We start from the raw sequence: 27,152 nt of genomic DNA on the forward strand, positions 1-27,152 counted from the left end.
GAAGGGGATGGAGAGGAGGAAGGAAGGAATTAGAGAAGGAAGGGAGGGAGAAAAGAAAAGAAAGAGAAAATAAGGTGGTGTCATAGCAGGTGCAAAGAATGGTAAACAAAGCATTCCAAACTATACCTTATAACCTTTTAAATGGAATAATAATAATATAAGAATGGCAAAGAAAAAGAATAACTATGTGAATGTATATATATTAAATAAATAAAGAATTATATATAAAAATGGATAACGAATAAGGAGATTATGAACGCAAGATAGAAATATATAGAAGGGAAAACACTAACTGCAAAGAAACCGATTCGGAACTGCTGTATGATATACGATGGAACTTATTATTCCTATGTTGTTTTTAAGTCATGTGTTTGTTTCTGTTGATGTGCTTATGTGTTTAAAATAAAAATTTATATATTAAAAAAAAAAGAAGAGTAAGTAAGAGTTGTTGGAATGTGGATAGGAGCCAGGATAACGAGGAACTCAAGTGTAGGGTAGCTGTGCCTCGGAGGACTTGTCCAATTGATCCAAGAAGTATCAGTTGCTCCATGGAGGATCTTCTGCTTCTCTGTTGTGCTGTATTGTCTTCCTTCTGGCTTAGATGCTGTGGGATTTACAAGTCTCTTAAGCCAAGGGGTCACCAACCTTTCGGACCACTAAATTCCTAATTTTAAATCCTGCAAACCACTAATGTGATCTGCCTAACAATCGGCTAGGTGGTCATGTGACTGGATGGGCGTGGCCAACTTGATGCCACTCAAATCGAGGGGCCCCTTGATGGCCTCTACTCACCGCTCCCCTCCCAGCCACTCCTTGTCTCCCCGCCCGGTCTCCCTAGGGCCCCAACAGGAAGCAGTTGCTGGAGCTAAGCAGCCACCACGAGAAAGAGTTGGCAAAACAGCTGGCTCGGTTCAAATTGGATCTGAGCGAGAAGGAGACTCAACAGAAGCACCTCACTGAGGACTAGGAGCAGAGGGTTTCCAAGCAGAGGGGAAGTCCTGTGGGAGCGAGGCCAGTTACCGGCGCCTGGAAGTTCAGCAGGATGAGATGGTCAACCACTTTCAGACCATGATATGGAACAAGACCCTCCAGCTCTTTGCCACTGGTGGTCCTTCCTTCCAGCCTTCACCCAAAGCCCCACACCAGGAGGCTATAGAAGACCCCAAGTTGGAATTTCTGCCCCCTGCTGCCCCACAGAAAAAGACGCCGAAGGGGGAGACTCTCTGCAGCAACACAAATGTTCATTGCACGTACTCCAACCCAGGTGCCGTAGTTTGAGGACCCCCGATTTAGTGCAATATAAAAAAAAATGCAATATAAAAATATTAAAAAATTATTTTAAAAATCGTTTTTCTGCGGACCATCAAAATTTTCTCATGGACCACCAGTTGGTGATCGCTGTCTTAAGCTGCTTTTGGGTGCAATGAAGAATTGTGTGATGACCTGGGGCATGGCACAGAGAGAACACAAGGAGTTGGTAATTCAAACAAAAGTAGTGACAATCCCCCCCCATTCCCCCAGACTCCTCAGGAAGCCTCTGGCTGCAAATAGTACAACCCAATCCTGTGTACACCAAGGCTGCACAGCCATAAATCCAGCAGGACAAATCCAGGAATTTGGGAAGCAAAGGATCCAGTTAATTCGTCCAGAAAGCCAAAAGGAATGCAAGGACTCTTGGAAAGTTCAAACTCAGTGTTTGTTCCCATCAAATGCCCCTCCCCACAGCGTCTCCTTAAGTCTCATTCCCTCCACATGTGCCTTGTGAAGATAGATGGGGCACTGTTCTCCTTAGTAGCCTGCTCATTCTGCACTGTTCTCACCATCTTTTCACTCTCCGTACTCTTGGATCAGGAGGCGATGGTCCTTGCTCCTCGCCTGAGCTCATATTGGTTCCTATTTATGACGGCCGCAGTGTCCTGGGGTGTGTGTTTGTGTGTGTCATGAGATCCTTTTCCGCGACTTCTTGACAAGCAAAGTCAATGGGGAAGTCAGGTTCACTTAACAACCGTGTTAATAACTTAACAACTGCAGGAGTTTACTTAACAACCGTGGCAAGAATGGTTGGTCATATACAGGGGGAAAATTCACTTCACAAACGTCTCCCATAGCAACAGAAATGCCGGGCTCAATTTTGGTCATAAATCGAGGACTACTTGTATGGTAGAGCAATATTGGGCCTTGGTGACACGTTCTGAGAGGTGTTCGGCCCACACTTCCCGTGAAGTTAAATGTTTAGCATCATTTTTCTTTTGCCTGTCCTCTTTCAGTTTGAAGAGAACTACGTGTTGTATGAAAATGAAGTGATCTTCGAGAGAGAGATGATTCCGAGAGCAAAACCCATCATAACCAGGGACCCTGAGTATAGGTAAAAAGCAAAAAAAAGGGGTGGGAGTGGGGTGGGGGGGAGGACTCTCCTAGAGGAAGATGTTCCAATTGAGTCAATTACTGGATATTTATTTATTTAGACCAGGGCCCAGCAACCTTAAGCACTCAAAGAGCCACAAACGTCCTAACTGCCCATTCCATTCTGGTGCCGACTGGAAGTCCAATTTCCCCCACCATAGAGTCTCCTCCTAGCGTGGCATCATTTTTCCTCCGCCCCCGGGAGTCTGGTTCCCCCACCATAGAGTCTCCTCCTAGCGTGGCATCATTTTTCCTCTGCCCCCGGGAGTATGGTTCCTCCACCATAGAGTCTCCTCCTAGCGTGGCATCATTTTTCCTCTGCCCCCGGGAGTATGGTTCCTCCACCATAGAGTCTCCTCCTAGCGTGGCATCATTTTTCCTCTGCCCCCGGGAGTATGGTTCCCCCACCAGAGTCTCCTCCTAGCGTGGCATCATTTTTCCTCTGCCCCCGGGAGTATGGTTCCCCCACCATAGAGTCTCCTCCTAGCGTGGCATCATTTTTCCTCTGTCCCCGGGAGTCTGGTTCCCCCACCATAGAGTCTCCTCCTAGCGTGGCATCATTTTTCCTCTGCCCCCGAGAGTCTGGTTCCCCCACCATAGAGTCTCCTAGCACGGCATCCTTTTCCTCTACAGTACCTATCCGAACTGAAAGCCCTATCAATTGTGGAGCCACCAGAGGTGGGTTCCTACCGGTTCGCCCGAACCGGTTCTATCATCGGCGGCACCATCTTGAACAATCTTCATTGCAAAAAAAGTTATTTCCCCCCCCCCCTTTTTACTAACATTCTTTGCCAAAAAAAAATTGTACTAGGTTGACCCTGCGCTGCCGTTACCGGCTCAATGAGACCCTCCGAATATGGGCGCAGCGATTCCTGAAGGAGGGGGTGGCCGCCGGACCCCACCCTTTTCACCTCAAAGGTACGTAGGAATGTCGTCTCTTGCCGGTGATCCTGAATTAGATCAATCCTGATGTGGCCTGATGAGCCGAGACAAGACTTGGGGGGTCCTTCCAGTCCCTAAAATCTAGTGTTGCAAGAAATGTCCATCTGGGTCCAATCCCAAGTGGGGAGAAAGTCAACTGGGAATGATGGTGGCTGTTTGGAAAGATGGTTTTGATGGTGGACGGGATCACATGCTTCAAGATCTCGGGTGAAGGGGAAAAAGGGGAAGAGATGCTGAGAGTGCCTGGGTTTTATGCTCTCTCTGGGCTTTTGAAGCTTGTATTCTGATTGGTTGTCAGACTCCCATGGGGACATGCAGGGACAACTCTGTCCTGAGTCCCAAGCTCGGTTGACACTTACTGAGTGATGAGGTAATGAAAGGGTTTTGAGATCCCTATTATGGCTCTGCCTGAAGGAGGTGGATCTTTGTTATGTAGAATAGACTGGCTCAGGCCTTAATGGCCCATTGACAAAGGTGGCAGGGGTGTGTGGGCTGAGTTTATTCCTCCCTTTTATGGGGAATATTCTGCCCTTTTAATATTTCCTGAAATATCTCGTTTTCAGTGGCCCAAGGTTGAGAAATACTGTATTAGAGTAAACCAGCAAACAGAGACAGATTGCAAGGATTGCTGGGAAATGTAGTGCAGCCCTCTGCAAAGCCTGACGGGAAGGGCCCAGAAACGCCTTCTTTCCACACCTTCTCCCTTTGCTCCCCTCAGTGCCAAACCCCCTTTTTAAGCAGTCCAAACTAAGCCCTTTTTGTACACCAAGGATTGCAGACAAGATGTTATGGCCCGTCAGCGGCTTGCAGAGCTGGCAGCAGATTCGGACAGTGAGGAGGTTGGGAAGGAACATAGGCCAGTCCTCAAGTCTGGGGAAATCTTGGACAAGGGCTCTGCGTCAGAGGTAGAGATGGGGGCCAAGGTCACCTGGTAGTTATTTGTTGCCTCCGGAGCCTCCGGAGCCTGACATCAGCGAGGCGGAAGAACAGTGGGAGCCTGTTCCCAGGGTGCCCATGCGCAGAGCTGCCCGAAGGCAAGAACAATTAAGAAAACAGGGTCGAATTAGGCTTGGAAAGGATTGGCCCCTGCCATAAGAGATAAAAGAGGAGCGAACAGGACCTGAGCTTTTGCAGGGAGCAATTTGTTCATCCGGTCGGTTCAAGCTTTGAAAAGTTGTGTCTGTGCGAAGTTTGGCCCTTGCTCTGCATTTGGGAGTTAGATCTCTGCCAGCATTCCCAGGGAGATAAGGTGGGTGTTTATCAACATTCCCCTTAAAGACTGTGGCAACTCAAGCAGACAACAAATCACACAGGGTCGGCCTCCTCCGGGTTCCGTCCACCAGCCAATGCCACCTGGCTACCACCCGGGGGAGGGCCTTCTCTGTAGCAGCTCCGGCCCTTGGAATGAACTCCCCGCGGAGATCCGGACCCTCACCTCTCTCCAGGCCTTCCGGAAAGCCGTCAAAACCTGGCTGTGCCGGCAGGCCTGGGGTTGATGAGTTCCCCTCCCCTCTCAACTGGTATGGCTGTGATCTTCGTGTATTTTAATTATGTGTACTGTTGTTTATGTTCCCTTTCCCCTTTGAGTTGTTCGCCGCCCTGAGTCCCTCTTGGAGAAGGGCGGCATACAAATAAACCAAAGCTAAACTAAACTAAACTAAACTAAACAACTGTCAGAATCTTCACAGACTGTTTGTGAAGCCTTGCGGGCTGGGAATGACAATAATTTACAGCCTTATAGCTAAAATAGGGTTTTTGGGAACTAAGATTGTGATGTTAGAGCTGGCAGAGATCTAACTCCCAAGGTGGCGCAGTGGTTAAATGCAGCACTGCAGGCTACTGCTAGATCAGCGGTTCAGCGGTTCAAATCCCACCGGCTCAGGGTTGACTCAGCCTTCCATCCTTCCGAGGTGGGTAAAATGAGGACCCAGATTGTTGGGGGCAATATGCTGACTCTCTGTAAACCACTTAGAGAGGGCTGAAAGCCCTATGAAGCGGTATATAAGTCTACTGCTATTGCTATTGCTATGTATGCTTTCTCAAGAAGCTTGGATCACAACGCAAGGGAATAACTCTGTTTTTTTTTTAAATCCTTCTTGCTGCAATTTATTTACGAGTTGCCTCTTGCAGGATACCAGAAAAAAAGAGCTGCAAATAGACATAATGTCTCCCAGTTAGTAAGCGACGCTTCAACGGGTAAGGTTTTGTTGCTTAGTATGAAAAAATAAATAAATTCAATGAATCTGAAGGCATCTGTTTTCCTTCTTTCAAGTTGCGCAATAGGAGATTATTAGAATTTCCTGGGTGAATATGGAGGAGAATGGGAGACGCATGGATGAGATTTATTAATTTTTTAAAATTTATTATTAAATTTGTTAACCACCCATCTTACCACAAGGTAACTCTAGGAGATGTCTCTAACTCCTTTGTGCTTGGGACGCAACGGTGCTAAGTTGATGGGAAATGACACAAAATTCCCACTTTTTATATCAACAGTCTCCTACTCCTTCCAAATCTAAACTATCTGTTGGAAGAAATATCCATTTGGTTCCAGAAACACTGGAAACAGGGAGGCTGACTGGAAAAATGGTTTACTTGGTGAACAGGACCACATGGGTTTGAGTCCTGGTGCAGCTGAATACATGAAGGAGAGAGAGGGTTATTTATACCTACTCTTGGGCCTTGCCCTTGAGCTTCCTGTTCCTGTGCAAGAAATATATTCTATTGGTTGTCGTAGGGGTCACTGCTAACTTTGTAGGCTGTCTTGAGTCCCAGGCTCGGTTGACGCTTGCTGGGTGATGCAATGAAGGGAGTTGTTGTGCCATGTGGTGAGCTCTGCTGCTAGATGGTAGAGGGCCGATCCTATTATGTCCTGAGGGGCAGGGGTGGGTTGCTGCCAGTTTTACCACCGATTCGTTTTGCGTGCTGCGTGTGCAGTTCAGTGTAAATTGTTCTTTGCGCGTGTGCAGAACAATTTACAGTGAACTGCGCACAGGCAGTCACCACAAAACAACATGGCAGTGACATCAGCGGTGGGGAGGGACCCAGTTCGGGGACGTGCCAAGCCTGGATCGCCACTGGTTCTGTGACCCAGACAAAAATACCCCGACCAGTTCAGCCAAACCGGACCGAACCGGGAGGAACCCACCTCTGCTGAGGGATCATGTCTTAATCCCATCATCCTGGAGCTGAAGGTCTTTTGTCCTGTAGATAGGCTGGCCCAGTCCTGCTGGGGCTTTTAAGAAAGGTGGACGCTGTTTTTCAAGAGCACATTTTTTTCCTTTAGGGAAATATAATATTCTGCCTTTTTTTAATATTTCAAGAAACAGCTTGAAAGTTTTAGAAAAGTAAAGCAAAAAAGGCTGACCCTTATTTTTGTATTCTATTCTACCATCCCAGGGGGGAAAAAGTTAACAGTCACTTTTTTTTTTTTTTTGGCTGTTTTCTGCATTTTTCTTCCTCTCTTTTTCGAATTGTATTTGTATTTTACTTCATAATAAAGTTTAATAAAATTAGAAAGGCATCTACAGCTACCCACACAAAAAAAGAGTGGGTAACAAAAAAGGGCTGGGTGTGTTAAAAACAGGACCAAAATATTGCTACAAGACTGTGTACTTGGTATTCTCTGAGCTTGGTTGTTATCTTGCAGGCATTTTCATCACCGAACTAGGTAACATCATCACTGTTAGAAATGGAGTGGAGTTCGCTCTTATTTGTATATACTACCGTAGTAGTTTGCTCAGCCAGTGTTGGTAGGAATGGTGTTGGAGGTTCCTTGCTTAGGCTGTGGTTTACTGCCAAGCCACCAAGTTCACTCCCACCGATCCTGACGGGACAACCCACTAGTACAGGGGTCGGCAAACTTAAACACTCAAACACTCAAACACTCAAAAGAGCCATTTGGACCCATTTCCCACAGAAAAGAAAACATCAAGAGCCACAGAGGTCCTAACCGGAAGCCCCCTGCTCAATTCTGGAGCTGATCGGAAGTTCAGTTCCCCCACCATAGAGCCTCCTCCTAGCGCGGCATACTTTTTCCTCTACCTGTCATAACCGAAAGCCCTATCAATTGTGGAGACAACTGGGAAACCCTCCCCTTGCCATAGAGTCTTCTCCTGGCGCACTGTGCTTTTCTCCACCCCCACCACCAGAAGCTCCTCTCAAAATGGTGGCGCCGACCGGTGACGGAGCCGCAGCAGAGGGAGGAAAGAGCCACATGCGGCTCCAGAGCCGCAGTTTGCTGGCCCCTGCACTAGTATATAAACCGAGAGCAAAACCACACTCCCTTCTAACACTGATGCTGTTACCTAGTTTGGTAACGAAACGTCTGCAAGAAAACAACCAAGCTCAGAGAGCACCAAGGACTCCACAGTTCAATCCCGAGCTACAAATAGTCTCTTCTGTCGGTACAAGAGAGCGTGCTCGATTTTTAGCGCGTGGATTGGGACTTCCCTTCCACCAAGTGCTGATTTTATATGTTTATTTCTTACAGATACAAAGGGGAAGATCTGGCTTTGGTTTCTAGCTGTCATTGTGGCTCTGTCTGGACTAGCAACAACAATCAACACCCTTCTTCCTGTTCAATTGTTTGGCCATTGAAACGATGATTAAAGACACCCTTGGATATCTTTTGTTGGTGTTGTTAGTTGCGAAGTCGTGTCCAACCCATTGTGACCCCATGGACAATGTTCCTCCAGGCCTTCCTGTCCTCTACCATCCTCTGGAGTCCATTTACTGCTTCACACCTACTGCTTCAGTGACTCCATCCAGCCACCACATTCTCTGTCGTCCCCTTCTTCTTTTGCCCTCCATCGTTCCCAGCATGAGGCTCTTCTCCAGGGAGTCCTTCCTTCTCATTAGGTGGCCAAAGTATTTGAGTTTCCTCTTCAGGATCTGGCTTTCTAAAGAGCAGTCAGGGTTGATCTCCTCTAGAACTGACCAGTTTGATGGCCTTGCAATCCAAGGGACTCGCAGGAATCTTCTCCAGCACCAGAGTTTCAAAGGCCTCCATTCTTTGGCGCTGAGCCTTTCTTATGGTCCAACCTTCACAGCCATCCATTGCAACTGGGAAAACCACAGCCTTGACTATACACACTTTTGTTGGCAGGGTGATGTCTCTGCTTTTCAGTATGCTGTCTAGATTTGCCATAGCTTTCCTCCCCAGGAGCAAGCGTCTTTTATTTTCTTGGCTGTAGTCCCCATCTGCGGTGACCTTGGAGCCCAGGAAAATAAAACCTGTCAATACTTCCATTTCCTCCCCATCTATTTGCTAGGAATTGAGAGGGCCAGATGCCATGATCTTAGTTTTCTTAATGTTGAGTTTCAAGCCAACTTTTGCACTCTCCTCCTTCACCCGCATCAAGAGGTTCTTTAGATCCTCTTCACTGTTTGCCATTAGAGGGGTATCATCTGCATATCTGAGGTTGTTGATATTTCTCCCAGCAATCTGAATTCCAACTTTTGATTCCTCTAGCCCTTCCTTTCTCATGATGTGCTCTGCGTATAAGTTAAATAGGCAAGGCGACAGTATATATACCCTTACCGGACTGGATATCTTATGCTTCCATTTTTCATTAGGATACTGAGCAAGTCAGAGGAAGGATTCCAGAAAAATGACTTGTGTTGGTGCAACAATCCACAGAGGCCTAAAACTTGGTTAAGTTTATTCTTGGCTAGCTTTAGTGGCCAAGTCTATTGCACAAACCCAACTGGCTTGGGTAGTTTGTGATTCAACACAGCACAGAAAAGTGGGTTAACTGTGTAGCCAGGTGAAAGGTTGTGCAAGCACAAGCTGTGGAAAGCTGGATTGGGGTGCTACTGTTGCACAATTATTTTTATTCTCCCGAGAACGCCATCGGCTTTGTGTGTGCAGAAACTGGGGAATAGCGTGACCTGTCAAATGCGCGCCCGACAAAAGCGCGCTGACAAAAGCGCGGCGAGAAAAGAGCAAAGTTGAAACCGCGCCCACAGAAGCATGCCGATAAATGCGCGCCGACAAAAGCTCGCTATCAACAAACCACGCAAAAACAAGGTAAAAACCCTAAGGGTTAGGGTTAGGGTTATTACCTTGTTTTCGCGTGGTTTGTTGATAGCGCGCTTTCGTCGGCACGCATTTATCGGCGCGCTTCTGCCGGCGCGGTTTACATTTCGCTCTTTTCTCGCCGCAGTTTTGTCGGCGCGCTTTTGTCCAGCGCGCATTTGTCGGTGAACCGGGGAATAGAGGATAGGGTGAAAATCCATTTCAACGATTTCATTCTTTCTCCTTTTAACCAAGGGTTGGCGGGCTTCAAAAAATTTAGCAAGGGATTCTCTTCCAGGTTGCTGGGTGAGCGTAAAAATGGTGGGCGTAGTAGCCTAGTCTGCAGTGGGGGTTGATTTTGCCCTCCCCGGGCTCCGGAGACTCTCCTCGAGCCTCCGGAAGGGCGAAAACGGCCTCCCCAGGCTCCGGATGCCTTCTGGAGGCTAGAAACGGGCCTCCTGAAACTTCCGGTAGGCCCATTTTTCGCCCTCCTCGAGCCTCCGTGCACACCCTGCACTTAGCTGCATCCAAATTGGGCCACATGGGGACTCCTGGTTGGGGCGAGGCAGGGTGGGCATTTGGGGGTTCGCCAAACCAAGCAGAATCCTAGCTAGAGGATCACCCAAACCTGTGAGAACCCCCAGCAGCCCATCATCAATTTGTAAATGAGCATTCTCTAATTCCCTTTTTGAAACCAAAATGTGTATTTCCCACCTCAAGTAGAGGCCCCACTTTCTTCCCGATCCTGGTCTCTCTAAAAATTGGCTTCACGCAAACTCCAACTGAACCAGAAAACCGAGCGATTCCTACATCAGCCTTCTATTTCCAGGTTAACTGCAGAAGTGGCTGGCTGACTTTATACTAGGGGTGTCAAACTCAAGGTCTGGAGGCTGGATCCGGCCCACGGGGTGCTTAGATCTGGCCTGCGGGGCCACCCTGGAAACAGCAAAGGACCGGCCTGCGGTGGCTCTGCCCGTGAAAACGGAGCTTAGGAGGGTCGCGTGCAGCTTTCCCGAGCTGTTTTTTCTGGCAAAGGGTTGCAAGAGGCCATTGCAGCCGAAAACGGACCTCAGGGCTCGTTTTCTCTGCCAGAGCGCTTGGGCCGCCACAGCAGTGGTGGGATTCAGCCAGCTCGCACCTATTCGGGAGAGCCGGTTGTTAACTTTCTAAGCAGTTCGGTGAACCGGTTGTTGGAAGAAATCTCCTTTTGTTTTTTTCCACTTTTTAAGACTAATCCTGTAAGGAAGGCAGGAAGGAAACATTCTGGTGTTGTTTCTAGCCTAATCTTTATTCCCCTGTTTACAGAAACTGCCTGTCCCGTTAACCCTTATGACATTGTAACAGCTAAGGCGAAGCGCCCATCAATCTGAGTGACATTGAGTTGGCCATGCCCACCCAGACACATGACCACCGAGCTACGCCTACCCAGCTGATCATTAGGGCAGAGAACCGGTTGTTAAATTATTTGAATCCCACCCCTGCGCCACAGGCATCCCTGACATGAGTGAGTGGTCGAGCTGGCCATGCCCAACCCCGGCCTCCTGAGATCAAACACAACCTTGGTGCAGCCCTCGATGAAATTGAGTTTGGCACCCCTGCTCTATACAATTTGAGACAAGTGGCTGTTCAGTCTCTTCTTAAAAACCTCCAGGGATGAAGCACCAAAACCTCTGAAGGCAAACCCTTCCATTGATTAGTTGTTCTGTCAGGAAATTTCTCCTTAGTTCTAGGTTGCTCCTCTCCTTGATTACTTTCCATCCATTGCTTCTTGTCCTGCCTTCTCGTGTTTTGGAAAGTAGGTTGATCCCCTCTTCTGTGCTGGACAACCAGCTAGCAGTGTGCAGTGACAGCCAAAAAAAGCCAATGCAATCCTAAATTGCATTAACAGAGGGATACAATCAAGATCAAGGGAGGTACTAATACCACTCCATAAAGCCCTAGCAAGACTGCATCCACACCAGTGGTGGGTTTCAAAATTTTTTAGAACCTCATCTGTAGGTGTGGCCTGCTTTGTGGGAGTGGCTTGCTAGCCATGTGACCGAGTGGGAGTGGCTTGCTGGCCATGTGACCGAGTGGGAGTGGCTTGCTGGCCATGTGACCGGGTAGGAGTGGCTTACCAGCTATGTGACTGGGTGGGCGTGGCCAACTTGTAAAATGTGGTGAAACTCACTTAACAATGCTCTTGCTTAGCAACCAAAATGTTGGCTCAGAAACTCTGGCATTTGAAGCACGCAAGTCTTAAAGCTGTCAAGTTTTAAGAGCCGAGGTGGCGCAGTGGTTAAATGCAGCACTGTAGGCTACTTCAGCTGACTGCAGTTCAGCAGTTCGGCTGTTCAAATCTCACCGGCTCAGGGTTGACTCAGCCTTCCATCCTTCCGAGGTGGGTAAAATGAGGACCCGGATTGTTGGGGGCAATATGCTGACTCTGTAAACCGCTTAGAGAGGGCTGAAAGCCCTATGAAGCGGTATATAAGTCTAACTGCTATTGCTAAGTTACAAGACCCTTGCACCCCTAACCCTTTAGAAAAAAAACCCCAGGGGTGTTCAAACTTGACAGCTTTAAGACTTGTGGACTTCAACTCCCAGAATTCCTCCTCTCGCTCTTCATCTTGATGATGTGCGGACGGGCGGGGGGAGGGAGCTGGAACTGGTTCTAAACGGCACGGTAGATTTGTGGAACCTCTTCTATAGAAGAGGTTAGAACTGGCAGGAACCCACCCCTGATCCACGCTATAAACAAAGATGTTGAGACTCTAGAAAAAGGGCAGAGAAGAGCAACAATGATTAGGGGACTGGAAGCTAAAACATTCGATGAACGGTTACAGGAACTGGGCCTGGCTAGTCTAGTGAAGAGAAGGACCACGGAAGACATGATAGCAGTTTTCGAATATTTGAGTGGCTGCCACGGAGAGGAGGGGTGGTCGATCTAGTTTCCAAAGCACTTGAAGGCCTGACAAGGAATAATGGATGGAAACTGATCAAGGAGAGATTCAACCTAGAAATAAGGAGAAACTTTCTGATAGTGAGAACATTCAACCAATGGAACAGAAGTTGCCTTCAGAAGTTGTGGGACCTTTATCACTGGAAGTTTTCAAGAAGAGATTGGACTGCCATCTGTCAGAAGTGGTGTAGGGTCTCCTGCTTGAGCGGGGGGTTGGACTAGATGACCTATAAGGTCCCTTCCAACTCTGCTAATATCTTTATCTGTTAATCTTTGTAGTAGCCCCTCAAATAATGGAATATTCGCAACTCCCTGTAAAAACCAGGGGGAGAAAAATGCCAAAAACAGTAATAAGTGTTCCCCCCCCCCCCGCTCTTTGCTCCGAGGTGTATGGATATGGAGTATCCTCAGATGGTGGGTACTCCTGGCCTATTTTGTCATCTTCTTCCAAAAGTGGTCGGAACACCACGTCCTCCAGCAGACGCCAACGGCCCCACTTTGTCAAAATCTGACCTATGTTGTTGGATTTGAGGGAAGCCTGAGATGGTGAATGACACGGGGATGGTGTAACGTGGCCTTGACCCAAACATTTTTATTTATTTACTGTTATTTTTTGGCATTCATGCAGTGACGCCAGCAACCAAAGTGGGCAGGGATTTCAACATGATGTCCTGGAGGAATTTCTGCTGAGTTGGCTCAGGAAAATATCTCCCTCTGCCAACAAGCGAGCAGCACTTTGGTTTTAAGCCAGGTTTCAGCTGTTCTGTAAAAAAAAAAAAATATGGCAGTTTTATTTCTTTTTTTTCCTTTTCTTTTTTTTTAAAGAATTTTTTTTCATTTTTAGTTAAAACAGACAAACACAACACAAATAAAATAAAATAAAACCATCTTTTGTTACATATTGTAGAAGTGTGTCCATTGGTTATAAATAACTTTCGTGCATCTCTTCCACAGTCATTCCTTATAATTCATATCACATTGTGTATTTTAAATCAAAAATCTTTATATATCTTACTGTCAACATCCCACAGTTCTCATTGGGCTATACTTGTTTTAACGTCATTTGGCATAAAATAATCCAAAAATGGCAGTTTTATTTTGTGGGAAGTTATCATCCAGCCCTCTCCCAGAAAAATGAAATATCCTAGGAAATATTGAAAAGACAGAATATTTCTCTGGATGTGAAAAGAAAGAAACATGTTTTAAAAGACAGAATAGCTGCCTGTAGCTTCCTGCTTTGTCAATGGGCCATTAAGAAGGCCAAACTAGTCCACTTTACATAACAAAGACTTCTCCACTGCAGCCCCAGGGGGGATGGGAGTAAAGGCATGATAATATTGGCCCTTTACCCAACTGACCACCTGGCATCTGAGAACTCAACCAAACCTGGACTCAAAACACAGCCTAGAGAGTTGCCCCTGCATGGCCCCATGGGAGTCTGACAACCAATCAGAATACATTTCTTACACAGGAACAGGAAACAGAGAGGTGGGACTGAACAGGTTATAAAAAGCCTAGCAAGCCCCTTCCTCAGCCCTTCTCTTCTTCTCCACCAACGTTGAAGCATGTGATCACCTTTTCTGTTCAGGGCTCAAGCCATGTGATCCTGTCCACCAATAAACCATCTTTCCAAGCAGCCTCCATGTCTCCAGTGTCTTTTTCCCCACTTGGAGCCGAACCCAGAAGGACATTTCTTTCATTAATTTCTCACACTCCTGGAGTCTGAAAGGGATACACCAGTAGCCGACTGCCACAAGCTTTCTCTGGTTATCTCATCCTAAATAATAGAATAACAGAGTTGGAAGCGACCTTGGAGGTCTTTTAGCCCAGGGGTCACCAAGCCTTTGGACCTCAGAGACCCCTACATTCGTAATTTTAAATCCCACAGACCACTAATATGATCTGTCTAATGACTGGCAGGATGGGCGTGGCTAGGTGGTCATTTGACTGGGTGGGCGTGGCCAACTTGATGTCACTCATGTCGAGGGGCGCCTCTTAACGCAGGGGTGGGTTCCGGCGTTGTGCACAAGCCCTTGATGTGCGCCTTACGCGAATGTGCGGTGCAATAAAAATTGTTCTGCCCAGAAGCAAGAAACAAGATGGAGAACCTGTTCAGGGGTGTGGCAGGCCTGGGTTGCTGCTGGTTCCAGCGACCCAGGCCACCAAACCGCTTCCGGATTGAACCCGCCACTGCTCTAAGGCCTCTACTTGCCCCTCCCCTCCCAGCCACTCCTCGCCTGCCTCCTTGGGCTCCTTGGGGCCCCAATAGGAAGCAGTTGTTGGAAATAAGCAGCACAGGGGCATGTATGCCTGGGACAGTGGTGGGATTCAGCCAGTTCGCACCTATTCGGGAGAACTGGTTATTAACTTTATGAGCAGTTCGGAGAACCAGTTGTTGGAAGAAATCTCCTTTTTTTTTTTTCTACTTTACAGGGCTAATCCTGTAAGGAAGGAAGGAAACATTCTGGTGCTGTTTCTAGCCTGATCTTTATTGCCCTCCTTACAGAAACTTCCTCTCTGGTTAACCCTAATTACATTGTAATAGCTATGGTGAAGCGCCCATCGACCTAAGTGACATTGAGTTGGCCACACCCAAACAGTCACATGACCACCGAGCCCCGCCTACCCAGCTGATCATTAGGGCAGAGAACTGGTTGTTAAATTATTTGAATCCCATCACTGGCCTGGGGGAAGGGGGCATGCGCCGGGGCTGCGCATGCATTGCATTGGGTGGGGGTTGGGCATGTGCACATTCACACGTGTATTCATGCGCTCCGGAAAAGGTTAGCCATCACAGTTCTAGGACGGGGTCACCCCAGGGACCACTAAATTCATAATTTTAAATCCCACGTATCACTAATATGATTTTTCTTTTAAAGAGACAAATAGTATTTAGTGCAATATTTTTAAAAAATGCAAATAATAATTCTGGGGACCACCAACCTTTTCTCCCAGACCACCAGGGGGTCCACGAACCCCTGGTTGGTGACCACCATTTTAGGAGGTAAAGGGATCAATTCAGCGGATCCGCAAAGTGGCACCCTGTCCAATGTGTCCCTCCTGAGCTCGGTATAAATGTAGTGCAGAGATCCGGACCCTCACCACTCTCCCGGCCTTCCGTAAAGCGACCAAGACCTGGCTGTTCCGGCAGGCCTGGGGTTGTTGATTAATTTCCAGCCCCACTTGATGGAATGGATGTTGTATTGATTTTAATTCTGTATTTTTAAATGTTTTAAATGCTTTCACTTGTTGTGAGCCGGCCAGAGTCCCCTAGAGCAGTGTTTCTCAACCTTGGCAACTTGAAGATGTCCGGACTTCAACTCCCAGAATTCCCCAGCCAGCGAATGTCAATGTCAAAGCGAATGCTGGCTGGGGAATTCTGGGAGTTGAAGTCCGGACATCTTCAAGTTGCCAAGGTTGAGAAACACTGCCCTAGAGAGTGGGCGGCATACAAATTCTATTAAAATTGAAAGTTTAAAGTAGTTTAACAAGACTTTGCATTTAAACATCAGGACGGATATGGTGGGAGGAGAATCTACCATCCTGCGGAGAATTTTGCAATACAAATTCTCTTGCATTCAGGATGCCCTCTTCAAAGGGATATTGTTGATGCAAATGATTGATTGATTGATTGAGGAAAGCATCAACTGTGCAGAACCAACCTTGCCCTTTTTCCAATGTCAAAGATTAGCCTTCAAGTAACCAGGGTGTATTCCCATCGCCCAGCACAGCCGGCTAATTCATAGGCGAAGGAGGATGAGCTGCAGTTTCTGTTGCCATGGAAACCCCCTTTCTAAGAAGGAAGCAGTTGGTACCCTCTAAACTATTGCAGGAAGTATTTAGACACATGAGGAAAAAGCAGATTATTTATATTTACACACACCCCGCCCACACAGACACATATATAGGGTAGTCGTGGCCGAGTGGTTAAGGCGATGGACTAGAAATCCATTGGGGTCTCCCCGCGCAGGTTCGAATCCTGCCGACTACGAAAAAGTATGCAAATTACTTTCTCTGCAGTTTTTTTTCCTCCCCGTTGGGTTAATTCAATTTTTAAATCGTGTTTGGAAAAAAAAAAAAAAGCATCGGAGAGGATCACCCTTCCTCTTAGGAGGTTGTTTTGGATGTTTCAGCCATGCCTCCCCCCCCCCAAACTGAACATAGATTAAATTGACCTCCATGCAAAATATACTCAAATTAAGGGACCCAAATCTTTACGCTTGTTTCCCCCTCCTCGTAGTCGGCAGGATTCGAACCTGCGCGGGGAGACCCCAATGGATTTCTAGTCCATCGCCTTAACCACTCGGCCACGACTACCAGATGCTTGCTTCTTATTTGGTCTATGTCAATCAATAGACTAAATGCATTTATTCTACTGTCCACCCACTCCCTGCCTCCCCCCAATTCTGGCCAATATTCTTCTGTTCCAAACTCAGAGCAACTGAAGTCACCATTTCTGGGCAGCTTTTAAAATTGGAATCTTTTGTGGTATCTGGTTTTCCTTGTTTTCATTACCCAAGATAGGTAACATCATCAGTGCTGGTGGGAGACTTGAAGTTAATAAAATAGCAAATTGATAATAGAATCGAACAGAAAGAATATCTTTTTATTCTTGATGAATGTATTTTTATTCTCCTTATGTACACTGAGAGCCTTTGCAACAAAGACAAATTCCTTGTGTGTCCAATCACACTTGGCTAATAAAGAATTCTATTCTATTCCATTCCATTCCATATACTATTTTATTCCATTCCATTCCATTCCATATTCTATTCTATTCCACTCCACTCCATTCCATTCCATATTCTATTCTATTCCATTCCATATTCTATTCTATTCTATTCCATTCCATATTCTATTCTATTCTATTCCATTCCATTCCATTCCATATTCTATTCCACTCCACTCCATTCCATTCCATATTCTATTCTATTCCACTCCACTCCATTCCATTCCATATTCTATTCTATTCCATTCCATATTCTATTCCATTCCATATTCTATTCTATTCTATTCCATTCCATATTCTATTCTATTCTATTCTATTCCATTCTATTCCATTCCATATTCTATTCTATTCCACTCCACTCCACTCCATTCCATTCCATATTCTATTCTATTCCACTCCACTCCATTCCATTCCATATTCTATTCTATTCTATTCCATTCCATATTCTATTCTATTCCATTCCATATTCTATTCCATTCCATATTCTATTCTATTCTATTCTATTCCATATTCTATTCTATTCTATTCTATTCTATTCCATTCCATTCCATTCCATATTCTATTCTATCCCACTCCACTCCACTCCATATTCTATTCTATTCTATTCCATTCCATTCCATTCCATATTCTATTCTATTCTATTCTATTCTATTCTATTCCATTCCATATACTATTCTATTCTATTCCATTCCATATTCTATTCTATTCTATTCTATTCCATTCCATATTCTATTCCATTCCATTCCATATACTATTTTATTCCATTCCATTCCATTCCATTCCATTCCATATTCTATTCTATTCTATTCCATTCCATTCCATATGCTATTATATTCCACTCCATTCCATATTTTCTATTCTATTCTAGGTCCCATTGGCCAAAAAACATATTTTTGGAGATTCATTTCAGGTGGTTCCATGAGCATCGCTTTCTGAGATACATTATTTGCTTACTTGCCTCTGCTGTCCGTTGGAGACTTTCTCCAATGCGTTTATGTAACATTTCCAAGCAACGTTTTTTTAACTGATTTACAGAGATTTGAAAGGGACCTTGTAGGTCATCTAGTCCAACCCCCACCACCCCCAGCAGAATATATTGGCCAAGTGTGATTGGGACACACAAGGCGTTTGTCTTTGGTGCATATGCTCTCAGTCTACATAAAAAGAAAAGATACATTCATCACGAATCATAAGGTACAACACTTAATGATAGTCATGTTCTTTCTGCGCCAACTCAGGAAGCTCAAACTGTCCAAGCTGATTCAATTCTACAGAGGAATTATTGAGCCTGTCATCTGCACCTCCATAACTGTATGGTTTGATTCTGCACCCAAACAAGACAGACACAGACTTCAACAGATAATTAGAACTGCAGAAAAAAATGATTACTACCAACCCATTGAGAACCTGTACAGTGCACGAGTCAAAAAGAGGGCTGTGAAAATATCAACATATCTACATGTTCACATCCTGAACATAAATTGTTTCAACTCCTACCCTCCAAATGATGCTATAGGGCACTGCACACCAAGACAACTAGACACAAGGACAGTTTTTCCCCGAATGTCATCCCTCTGCTAAACAAATAATTTCCACACCACTGTCAAACTATTCACTAAGGCTGCATTCCTATTACTATTAATCTTCTCATCGTTCCTACCACCCAGCTCCTCCCACTTAGGACTGCGGGACTGTAACTTTGTTGCTTGTATCCTTACAATTTATACTGATATTGTTTCCTGATTTGTACCCTAGGACTATCATTACATCCTGTACCTTATGATTTGTGACGAATGTATCTCTGTCTTTTTACGCACACTGAGAGCATCAGCACCAAAGACAAATTCCTTGCGTTTCCAGTCACATTTGGCCAATAAAGGAATCTAGTCTATTCACCGGGTACCAATAAGCAATCCCATCACACTAGGAAGCAATCAATATAAATCTAAGGTGACCAGATTTTCAGATTGGTAAAGAGGGACACCTTTGACTGGGGGGGGGGGGGTAGGCTTGATTAAAAATTTTATACGGAGCAACAAAAATTTTCATACAACACAAAAGTAGTGACCATGAGAATGCTGCAATGGTCGCTAAGTGTGAAAATGGTCGCTAAGTGTGAAAAATGATCATCAGTCACTTTTTTCAATGCCATTGTAACTTCGGTCACTATACCACCTTTCTTGCCACAGTTCTTAAGTGAATAAGTGCAGCTGATAAGTTAGTAACATAAGTGAATCTGGTTTCCCCATTTGACTTTGTCAAAAGGTGATTTATATGACCCCAGGACACAGAAACCATCATAAATACGAATCTGTTGCCAAACCTCAAAATTTTGATCGCGTGACCATGAGGATGCTGCAACGGTCGCTAAGTGTGAAAATGGTCGCTAAGTGTGAAAAATGGTCATCAGTCACTTTTTTCAATGCCATTGTAACTTTGGTCACTAAGCCCATTATTATCGTAAGGTTACAAGCAACAAAGTTACAGTCCTGCAGTCGTTAAGTGAGAGGAGGTGGGTGATAGGAACGAGAGAAGATGGATAGTAGTAGCAATGCAGCCTTAGTGAATAGTTTGACAGTGTTGAGGGGATTATTTCTTTAGCGGAGCGATGTAGAGAGACCCTACTACACCATTGCGCGTTAGATCCAACGAAACACAATGGCAAGAGCTCTTCCTCATCCGACTAAAAGGACATCACAAGGGGTGCGCATTTGCGCGCAAGCCAGGATCGCTTTTGCACGCGCCCTTCCTTTCCCTCGCCCCCCCTTTTTTTTCAAGGCTGAAAAGAGGAGGAAGCGAGGCAGCCAATGGGAGATGAGGGCGGGGCCCTGGCCACCTCCCACCTACCCGCCCACTCCCCCTCTCCTCTTGCCCGGGAAGTTCCCCTCCCAGGAAAGGGGTCAGTGCGCGCCGCAGCCTCGCCAAGTGCCCCGTGATCGTGGCGATCGCGCGCGGGGATTGAGAGAGAGAGAGAGAGAGACGATCCAAGCCAAGCTTCGGGCAGGTAAGCCTTGCAACCCCGAGACTGGCGGGGGGAAAGGGTTGGGGGCTTTTCTCACGACCTTCTTCTGCCACCTAAGTTGGGATCGTGGGGAAAAGTCGCGCACTTTCTTGGAAGGAAGCGGGCCGGGGTCTTCCCTCCCCCCCTTTTTGGGGGGAGAGGTGGGCAAACTTTCCCTTGGGCTCCGCAGAAGGAGAAGCAGCAGCACGTGCATCCGCGGAGGCGTCCTGGACGCGTGGGATTACAACTCCCATCACTCTGGGCCGGCTGAGAGGGGAAGATATTTGGGGAGTGGGGGGGTACTGTTTTGCTGGGGACGCCTGTTCAAGCAGGAAACGCTTTAGGTTTTTAATTTTTTTAAAGAAATATGGAGAGATTGGATGGTGAGAAAAGTTTGGCTGAAGTTTTTTTTTGACTCGATTTAGGTTTCTGTTTGAGTGAGATAATTTGGGATTTATTGTCGTTTTTTACTGCGAGCACACACCGCCTTAAAAACGAAACTCTGTTGCCTGCTCTCAAAAGAAAGTGTATAGCGAAAACATAAATGAACAAAGTTGGAAGGGACCTTGTAGGTCATTTAGCCCAACCCCTCTGCCCAAGCAGGAGACCTATACCACCCCCAACAAATGACAGTCCAATCTTGAAAGTCTCCAGTGATGAAGCTCCCAGCACTTCTGAAGCTGTTCCATGAGTTGATTGTGCTCAGTGTCAGAAGAAATTTCACCTTATTTCTAGGTTGAATCTCTCCTTGATCAGCTTCCATCCATTATTCATTGTCTGGCCTTCAGGTGCTTTGGAAAATAATTGACCCCCTTCCTCTCTGTGGCAGCCCCTCAAATATTGGAAGACTGCTATCCTGTCTCCCCTGGTCCTTCTCTTCACTATGATAGTCATGCCCAGTTCCTGCAGCCGTTCTTGTCTACCCAAACACACACATAACACATGTTATATACACATGTTATATGCATACATACATATATACATGCCTTCAGTGTTTAGTCATGCTGGCCGTATGACCACGGAATTGTCATCAGAGAGCACTGGCTCTTCGGTTTACAAACGGAGATGAGCACCGCCCCCTAGAGTCGGGAACGACTAGCACGTATGTGCAAGTGGGAATCTTTACCATGTATATATGCATTTGAATAGAATAGGATAGAATTCCCTTCTTTACTTTCACAACTCCAACCGAATAGGATTAGAATTTAGAATAGAATGGAATAAATTAGAATAGGAAATAAAATAGAATAAAGTAGAGAATTAGAATAGAATAAGAAATAGGATAGAATAGAGAATTAGAATAGAGTAGAATAGAATAGGATATAGAATAGAATTCTTTATTGGCCTTTTTTGTTTTTTCTCTTTTTTTATTCTTTTTGTAAGCTGCCCGGAGTCCTTCGGGATTGGGCGGCATATAAATTTTGATAATTAAATTAAATTAAGTGTGATTCGACACCCAAGGAATTTGTCCTGGATGCATTGTTCATTGTACATAAAGCTACAAGGGGTAAAACCCTGATCATAAGTCATCATAAAAATACATTCATCATAACGGGGCACTGTTTAGACTTCCTGCCTGGGGCGCCCCGATTTGATTTTTTGAATGTTGATTCTTAGTGTGTAAAATTTGCACCTTAGTAGCATTTAACCTGTTTTTGTTGGTTGTTTTATACATTAGAGAGGCGGTTACGGTGAAGGACATCAAGCTAGTAACTGGCCGACGGTGAGTTCTAGTCTTGCCTTCCGCTAGTTGGGTGACCTTGGGCCGGTCACGTTCTCTCAGGCCTAGGAAGGAGGCAATGACGAACCACTTTTGAAAGGGAAAAAAAAACCCTTGCCAGGTGCAAGATGGACCCTTGCCCTGAGATACCCAATTTGTGATCATTTTTGTGCAATTTGTAGGCTAAATAACGAAGGCTGTTGCTCTGTGGCTTTGAGTGAAGCAAGAATTGTGAGCCGTAGGCCAACGACCTCTTTGGCTCGTGTCCGTTGGGTATTTGCTCCGAGGACTTTTAGATCAATCAGCGGCTCTCTGGAGTAAGACCGACGTCGGCTAGTACCACACAGCAGTTGCCAGATGTACTTAGGTGACTTCTGAAATGAAATGCAGTATCTGCTCCCTTATCGCTCCAGTCTTTTCCGTGTACTGACAACGAGGCTGTAGCATTTAGGGTTCCCGAGGCTGAAGATGAAAGGAATGTTCACTCACGGATAGCTGAATCAACCAAAGTTTATTGAGCATCCAGAATTAACATGAGAACCAACAGCAAAATTATTAATCATGAAACATCATTCTTATAGTGTTTTCAGCTTCTTTGAGCTTTACGTATTATCTCATTATTGGCTAACAAGTCTCCAAGGCACAATAATTGGTTAGTCCTTACATCATTGGTGTTTGTGAGAATGTTCACGTTGTAATAGCTAAGTAAATCAAGTGTTATCAAATAAGTGAATAAAATGTTGCAGGTTATCATCCCGTGTCCTCGAACATCCCTGGGAACACTGCAAGAGCAAAGAATAGCTGACAGGCAAATATTTTCTGCAGATTGCTGCAGTTTCTACTTACACATATAACCTCAGTTCTAAGGACCATCCAGATGATTCGCTGTAAAAACCCTACACGAGGCCTAGAAAATTCTTTAAAAAATTAAAATTAAAAATTGCATTCTCGACTTACGACCACAGTTGGGAGTTCTTTTCTTTAATCAAAGTAGTCAATTTTGCCCTTTCAGGCAACCCCATCAACTTCTGCAGCCTTTGGTCCGTAGCAGGAATCCAAGTGTCCTTCCATTTATTTCGTGCCTACAATTGCCTTGTTGCAGCCAACATATATAATAACAAAGTTTCAAGTTTTTTTCTCCAGTTCTTTTTCCAGCAGGCCCAAAAGGAAAAAAAAAAGTTCTGGTTTCTTTTTTACCTCCATTTTCAATTTTTTTCTCTATTAAAATATAAATCGTACTCCAATTATTATTTTTTTTGCTTTACCACATGTCCACCATAGATGATAAAAAGTCCCTTCTTTACTTTTATACTTCCAAAAGAATAGAACAGAACAGAATAGAATTCTTTATTAGCCAAGTGTGATTCGATACACAAGGAATTTGTCTTCAGTGCATAAGCTCTCAGTACGTAAAAAATACATTCACCAAGAATCATAAGATACAACACTTAATGATAGTCATAGGATACTGTTCTGACCCCCCTCCGTCCGGTGAGTAACGCCGACACAAGCTTACTGTTAGCCACGCTTTATTTACAGTAATTAATCACAGACAAGACGTTGGCAGCAACCCAGACTCCCACAGATAAAAGATACAATACACACAAGAGCTTCTCCAGCTTGGTATGAATGGTTGTGTCCTGCAAAAGGTCTCCTCCCAAAGTCTCTTCTTATATACTCTCTTGGGAGGAGCCAAATCACAACCACCTGGGCCTGATTATCTCCTATGAGTCTTGTCTCCGTAATTGCTGCCTTCGTTTCTCTGCCCGCCTCTGCCAGGCGTCAGGAACAAACTCCCTTTGGTCTTCACCACTGCTCCAGTGCCTGATGGGACAAACTTCCTTTGACTTTCACCACTGCTCCATGCCTCAGGCGCCTCCTGGTGGCCAACCAGCCTCTCTGGTCCCTGCTCGGAGTCTGAACCCTGCCCAGGCTCCACCACATCTTTGATAGCAGACTCATAGGGGTCCTCACTATCGGAGTCCATCGGCAGCTCCAACGGCTCCTGCTGGGCCACAACAGGATGCTAAATAAGCAATCAAATCATATTAGGTGGCGCAGTGGTTAAATGCAGCACTGCAGGCTACTTCAGCTGACTGTAGTTCTACAGTTCGGCTGTTCAAATCTCACCGGCTCAGGGTTGACTCAGCCTTCCATCCTTCCGAGGTGGGTAAAATGAGGACCCGGATTGTTGTTGGGGGCCATATGCTGACTCTGTAAACCGCTTAGAGAGGGCTGAAAGCCCTATGAAGCGGTATATAAGTCTAACTGCTATTGCTATTGCTATATTAGGAAACTAAATAAAGCAATATAAACCGCAAAGATACAAGCAACAAGGTTATAGTCATAAGTAGGAGGAGATAAGTAATAGGAAGGATAAGAAGCATAATAGTAATGCAGTCTTAGTAAATAGTTTGACAGCGTTGTGGGAATTAATTGTTTAGCAGAGTGATGGCATTTGGGAAAAAACAATTCTTGTGTCTAGTTGTTTTGGTGTGCAGTGCTCTATAGCGTCGTTGTGAGGGTAGACGTTTAAAAAATTTATGTCCAGGATGTGAGGGGTCTGTAGATATTTTCACAGCCCTCTTTTTGACTCGTGCAGTATACAGGTCCTCAATGGTAGCAATTTTTTCTGCAGTTCTAATTATCCCTTGAAGTCTGTGTCTTGTCCTGCTTGATTGCAGAGCAAAACCAGATTCATTTGACATACATTTATACGTTCATTTATAAATGTATATTCCTTTATACATATATTATACATTCATAACATTTATTTGACGTACCTTTATACCTCTTGGATAATTTATCTGGTGTTAAATGCCAGATGATATTGAAACACTATTTTGTATGTATATTGTTAAGTTTCCTCATTGCCCTGTGTTAGGTAAGCTCCCTGTTGGGAGAGCTAGTGTGTTCAGAGAAGCGTTGTGAGAGTTGTGTTGGAGAACACACAAACCAGCATACAGGGACACTGCATTTTAAATAGGCTTTTACTTTCGTGGAAATAGAGGTATCAGAGTCCATCAAACAGTCCAAGTCATACACGGATAAGACAGTCAGTCATCAACGTCTTTCAGTTAAGGGATAATCCAAATAACATAGTCCAGTATCATATAATCAGTTCAGAACTCAAAGTTTGCTAGCAGTTGCAAAACGTACAATAGCTCGCGGCACTTCCAGATCAGCCCAGCATCTAACGAAACAGAGAGAGAGAGCTAACAGTCGTTCTGGCTCCCTCTTATGGCCGATTGAGGAAAACCAACCAATCACATTTTACAGTATGTTTTAAAGAAACAGGTACAACGTTGTTACATGATTCATATATTGCCAACCCAACCGTTAGAATGATATTCTTAACACCTTGCCTATTCTGTTCCCTCAGGACAGCTATGGTGGTTCTACATTATTACCAACGGCCCAGCGAGGCCGACAGGGACCTCAACAACCTTCTACTGTCTGCCCAAACTATCTTAGGCAATGGCGCCCAAGCGGTCCAGAAGGAACTGTGCTTCAACGTTAACTGGACGGGTATGAGAATTGAATCAACTTTGATCTAAATCCATATTGCTCAACCTTGGCAGCTTGAAGATGTATGGCAGGGATGTCAAACTTGATTTTGTGGAGGGCTGCATAAGGGTTGTGTTTGATCTCGGGGAGATGGGGTGGACGTGGCCAGCTCAACGTCACTTGTTGAGATTCAGTTTTCGGCTACGATGGCCTCATCCAGCCATCTGCCAGTGAAAATGGAGCTCCTGGGAGCCACGCTTAGTGGGGCCCACCCGGGCTCCATTTTCAGCTGCAACAGCCTCCTGCAGCCCTCTGCCAGCAAAAACAGAGCCTGGGAAGGCCGTGTGCAACCTACCTGGGCTCCGTTTTTGGCCGCAACAGCCTCATGCAGCCCACTGCCAGTGAAAACAGAGCCCAGGGAGGCTGTGTTCAGCCTGCCCAAGTTCCGTTTTCGGCTGCAACAGCTTCCTGCAGCCATCTGCCAGCGAAAATGTAGCTCCTGGGAGCCACGCTTAGTAGCGCTCCATTTTCCCTAGCAGAGGTCTGCAGGAGGCTGTTGCAGCTGAAAACAGAGCCCGGGCGTCCTGCCCGCAGGCTCTCTGGGCTCCGTTTTCACTGGCAGAGGTCTGCAGGAGGCTGTTGCAGCCGAAAACAGAGCCCAGGCGGCCTGCCCGCAGCCTCTCTGGGCTCTGTTTTCACTGGCAGAGGGCTGCAGGAGGCTATTGCAGCCGAAAACAGAGCTCGGGTGGGTTGCAGGTGGCCTCCCCAGACTCTGTTTTTGCTGGCAGAGGGCTGCAGGAGGCCGTAGTTTTCTCTGCCAGAGGAACCGCTGGCCAGTCCTTCACTGTTCCAGGGTGGCTTTGCGGACCACATCTAAGCACCGGATACGGCCCATGGGCCTTGAGTTTGACCAGTGACGTGCGGTCAGCTTTAGGCCTGGTGAGGCACTTTTTTGACTTGTGGACTTCAACTCCCAGAATTCCACAGCCAGGCATGCTCAGTTCCGATTTAAAGCGACAGCATTTTTCCCCCTTGCAAAATAAGTTTTCCCATTCTTTTTCTTCTCCCTCCCTCCCCCTCCTTCCTCCCTGTCTCCCTCCCTCCCCCCTCTCTCAAACAGACACACGCACACAGAGAACTTCGATCCCTCTCTCATTCACTTACTCTCAAACACAAACACAGAAGTTGGATTGGATATATTTTCCAAAGGCTTCAAAGCAGCTCCTCTGCCATACCCCCCCTTCCCCTGCTGCCTTCCGATCAAACTTTTTGAATTCCTCCCCCCTCCCCACACACGCACCTTTTCCAGCTGTTTCAGAGACGATTTCAACTCTGCTTCTCCCTGCCGTGCCCTGCCCTCCCCTCTTGAAAGGCCAGAGCTCTGTCAGACTGAGCTAGTTGCTCCCAGAGAATTCTAAAAAGCCTCTAAAAATGCCCTCTACAGGAGGCGAGAGAATACGTGCCTCATTTGCATAAGGAATTCTTTGCTTGTTAACCCTTGCTTAATTCTTAAAAGGCGAAAAATTCCTTATGTAAAAGAGGCCCCTAGTTCTCTGGCCTCCTCCTAGTTAATACTGAGAGCAGACACCAAGCCACTGTGACTTGAAATCTGGTAGCAACTACCCTGGCTTTAATTATTTTAAAAAAATTATTTAAAATTCTTTCCTTTCCCTGAGGAAACTGGTGAGGCCCCGCCTCCCTTGCCTCTAGTGACTGCACGTTCCTGTGTTTGACAACCCTGATGTATGGACTTCAACTCCCAGAATTCCCCAACCAGCATGGCTGACTAAGGAATTCTGGGAATTGAAGTCCACCCATCTCCAACCTGCCAAAGCGTAGATTCTGATGGATGCTATGGAATGAAGAACTGAGGGAAGCACGCTAACATGG

The 27,152-nt window shown here is 45.8% G+C and overlaps 2 protein-coding genes and 2 non-coding genes across 5 annotated transcripts in view; 3 read left to right on the top strand and 1 right to left on the bottom strand.

Annotated features, from left to right (window-relative positions):
• LOC148046613 (uncharacterized) overlaps positions 1–7,969 on the top strand; it is a 37,720-nt gene extending 29,751 nt beyond the window's left edge. The window contains exons 14-17 of the mRNA XM_087714868.1: positions 2,268–2,365; positions 3,215–3,321; positions 5,476–5,541; positions 7,838–7,969. Of these exons, the coding sequence (XP_087570994.1) occupies positions 2,268–2,365; positions 3,215–3,321; positions 5,476–5,541; positions 7,838–7,944 (378 nt within the window). The 3' untranslated portion in view covers positions 7,945–7,969. The remainder of the gene's footprint in view (positions 1–2,267; positions 2,366–3,214; positions 3,322–5,475; positions 5,542–7,837) is intronic.
• An 8,245-nt stretch (positions 7,970–16,214) lies between these two features.
• Positions 16,215–16,296, top strand: TRNAS-AGA (transfer RNA serine (anticodon AGA)). The gene has a single exon. It is a non-coding gene; the product is annotated as a tRNA-Ser (tRNA).
• Positions 16,297–16,540: 244 nt separating this feature from the next.
• On the bottom strand, positions 16,541–16,622 carry TRNAS-AGA (transfer RNA serine (anticodon AGA)). Its single transcript has one exon. It is a non-coding gene; the product is annotated as a tRNA-Ser (tRNA).
• A 3,303-nt stretch (positions 16,623–19,925) lies between these two features.
• The window catches only part of PFAS (phosphoribosylformylglycinamidine synthase), a 62,901-nt gene continuing 55,674 nt past the window's right edge, over positions 19,926–27,152 (top strand). Inside the window, exons 1-2 of one of the 2 annotated variants that reach the window (XM_087714177.1) lie at positions 19,926–20,038; positions 25,138–25,283. In XM_087714177.1, coding sequence (XP_087570303.1) covers positions 25,145–25,283 — 139 coding nt within the window. In that variant the 5' untranslated portion in view covers positions 19,926–20,038; positions 25,138–25,144. Of the gene's footprint in view, positions 20,039–24,899; positions 25,284–27,152 lie in introns of those variants that run through there. The other variant, XM_087714176.1, reaches the window with a different exon arrangement.

The sequence above is a fragment of the Thamnophis sirtalis genome, unplaced genomic scaffold (genome assembly GCF_051295495.1).
Source record: "Thamnophis sirtalis isolate CommonGarterSnake01/CBP01778 unplaced genomic scaffold, rThaSir2_p1.2 scaffold_4, whole genome shotgun sequence".
Taxonomy (NCBI): domain Eukaryota; kingdom Metazoa; phylum Chordata; class Lepidosauria; order Squamata; family Natricidae; genus Thamnophis; species Thamnophis sirtalis.